Source organism: Diaphorina citri, unplaced genomic scaffold (genome assembly GCF_000475195.1).
Source record: "Diaphorina citri unplaced genomic scaffold, Diaci psyllid genome assembly version 1.1 scaffold7153, whole genome shotgun sequence".
Lineage (NCBI taxonomy): Eukaryota > Metazoa > Arthropoda > Insecta > Hemiptera > Psyllidae > Diaphorina > Diaphorina citri.
In genome coordinates this window covers 1-2,951 of record NW_007384529.1, presented here as the reverse complement: position 1 = coordinate 2,951, position 2,951 = coordinate 1, and the positions used below count along the sequence as shown (strand labels likewise).

Here is a 2,951-nt window from a genome sequence, read left to right as displayed (position 1 = left end):
AGAATAAACAATTGGACGGGTTAAATTGTGTAAATACAGGCGTTTAAGTTAAACACAATGGACTGATTTGAAAAAAGTCCATTGTACATATGAGGTTGAATTTGTTAACAAGTATATACATCAATAAACAACATCCTTACAGAAAGCGAAGAAATAAATTGATTGACAGGGCTTACATTGTAATGCTTCATTTTCAAGTTCTTACATTGTAATGCTTCATTTTCAAGTTCTTACATTGTAATGCTTCATTTTCAAGTTCTTACATTGTAATGCTCTTGTAATTCTAGGACTTACCTTGGGAAGTACTTACCAAGGACGTCTGGTGAGCCCATAGTTACACGTAAAATTAAAATATTCAATCACCTACCTTGAATGCAGTTGTAAAGAGTAGGTGAGTTTATAACTTGTCGAAAATGTTCCCATCACTTTATATTAAATTCCCGTAGTAAACCAAATTTTCATCATCACTTTTAGTTACTTACACGTAAAATTAAAATATTCAATCACCTACCTTGAATGGAGTTGTAAAGAGTAGGTGAGTTTATAACCTGTCGAATATGTTCGCATCACCTTATATTAAATTCCCGTAGTAAACCAAATTTTCATCATCAGAGTTATATTCCCGTATTAAACCAATTTTTTCCCCACGACCATGTCTCATGAAAAGGCACCAATTTGATGGATAAGCGGAACCCCCATTTTTATCTTTTCGTTTACAAAATCAAAATTTTCCATTTGCAAATACAAATGTCCAAAGCGTACCTAAATTTCGTGAAGAAAAATTGGAATGAGAAGTTGCATCAACAACTGAAAACATTTTGAAAAAATCATTAGGGAGCGCCCAGAAGTAACCAAATTTTTGTACAGACATTTTTTCGTTCAAACGAGTTTGATCATCATAAAAAGCTGCAGAGGAAAGAGTGGTACATTTAAGTTTCACAATAAAATTTACGAGTGTAAAATCATATTGATTTTTACTTCTCCAAATTTCAACTATCCAAGGAATACTGTCTGCCCAAACCAAATTTTGACAGCACTCTAAGAAACAGTAAATTTTGCCCCTCATGATAAAATCCCTCAGGGGAAAGTTGACTTCTAAAAATACCCCACGCCTTCACTATTTGCTCTGAGAGTATTCATCCCTTGTAAAATAATCCCGTCCCACAGTGGGAAATAACCACCCTTCCTGATGTGCAACCAATGATAGTATTTTGTCCCATTCTCAGAGTAATTTTTCCCCTTTCGTTAAGAAAATTTCAGTTTTTTCATCAGATCACCAATCATCAAGGTAATACCTAATGTGTGTATTGTAGAAGATGGGATTTGCGAGACAGTTCCCAAGCTCGTCAAAAGAGCCGACTATTTTGCCTAGTAAAAGCAGGTCTGCCAACTGATTTTCAAGCCATTTGTCACTGGAACCTGAATGTCGAGTGACATATGGACTGTCACTTACCTTCATTTTGTTGATCAGACTGAACGTTCCAAACACATTGTACAGCTTCTCCGGGTTGTTCTTGATGTGTTCTCGCACCCAATAAGTTTTGCCGGCTCCCGGGAGACCACACATCATCAGCATCTGGGGAGGGAAAGTGGAATTGAAAGTTCAGAAATAAGGGTTTTTTTTACCTTTTCAACAGAACTGAAGAAATTAAATCGATTTGTAGACCACCTCTTCCATTGTACTGTTTTGAGACAATGCACCCATGATAGAAGCTGCACTGCCTCTTGGACAGATTTTTTTTCTTGTTTTGTTAGTTTGTTTGTTTTTTGTTTGTTTGTTTTGTTTTTTGTTTTTTAATAAAATAGGACTGTGTCTCCATAGTGACAAATCTTCACCTTGACTTTCTTTTAGTTTGTCTGTACCTAAATCCGTTCGTTTTCACTATAACTCTCAAATGGGTTGTCTGAACATGTTCATCACACGAAGTCAAAATTATATTTAGACCATTGTTTTTACTTTCTATCTAGCTCCCTGAAGTGATCATTTCTTACCTCACAGTCGGCTCTCTTCTCAGCCCGCGCGGGACCTGCCTGTCTCTCTTCAAGCGGTCAACTTGATAAGGAGAACCAAAAAGGCAGATATATTTTGCAGAACTTCAAAGATGTTCTTTGAAGTTCTGCAAAATATATCTGCCTTTTTGGTTCTCCTTATCAAGTTGTCTGATGTTGATAAAATTTGACAAACATGTTCATCACACGAAGTCAAAATTATATTTAGACCATTGTCTTTTAAGTTCTATCTAACTCCCTGAAGTGATCATTTCTTACCTCACAGTCGGCTCTCTTCTCAGCCCGCGCGGGACCTGCCTGTCTCTCTTTAAGCGGTATCTGAGCGGGGAACACCCAACCCTGATCCTCGGGAGGTGCATTCCAAGCTTCGTCCTTCTGGCCAAAGTTCACCTCGTATTTGATGTTCTTGGTGGAGACATGCGGGAACAGATATTGGTCACCTGGGAAACACATAAGATGAGAGTTTATGTGAGTGCACAAAATTAATGTGTTTAAACATCCTAATAATAAATAGTGAGCTAGGATAAGTTTTTAGTCAATATTTCATTGGTCTTTTTAAAACCAGAAATCCTTTTTTTTTATCTAATAATCTTGAATTATTTGCCAATTCAATGTCCCAATTTCATTGTTGGTACTTTGAACCACTCAATCACACACATATTCCCAATATTGTGAGTTCAGGCCAAGTTTTGTTCGACGATTTTTCTCTTTTATAGTTTTTCTTTATCTTTGAGCTTTCCCCATGAGTGGTTTCACCGATTTCGAAAAATTTATGTTACATAAAGGAAATTTCCTCATTTAACTTTGGGCCCAATCACACAATTATGAAGGCACCGGCCACTTGTTTAATCCTACAGTATTTATAGACTGGACATTGCCACTCACCTATTTCAGCCTTGGGAATGCGGAATGCTATCTCGTCTCCTTCCTCCTGAGGTAAA

The 2,951-nt window shown here is 36.9% G+C and overlaps 1 protein-coding gene across 1 annotated transcript; it reads right to left on the bottom strand.

The window, feature by feature from the left end:
* Positions 1–1,215: 1,215 nt before the first annotated feature.
* On the bottom strand, positions 1,216–2,945 carry LOC113472673. The gene is made up of 3 exons (XM_026832474.1): positions 2,896–2,945; positions 2,269–2,450; positions 1,216–1,576 (listed from the first exon to the last, which is right to left on the bottom strand). Exon 3 carries the CDS (start codon positions 1,574–1,576, stop codon positions 1,274–1,276), a length of 303 nt encoding a protein of 100 aa, XP_026688275.1. The 5' UTR covers positions 2,269–2,450; positions 2,896–2,945; the 3' UTR covers positions 1,216–1,273.
* Positions 2,946–2,951: the final 6 nt, after the last annotated feature.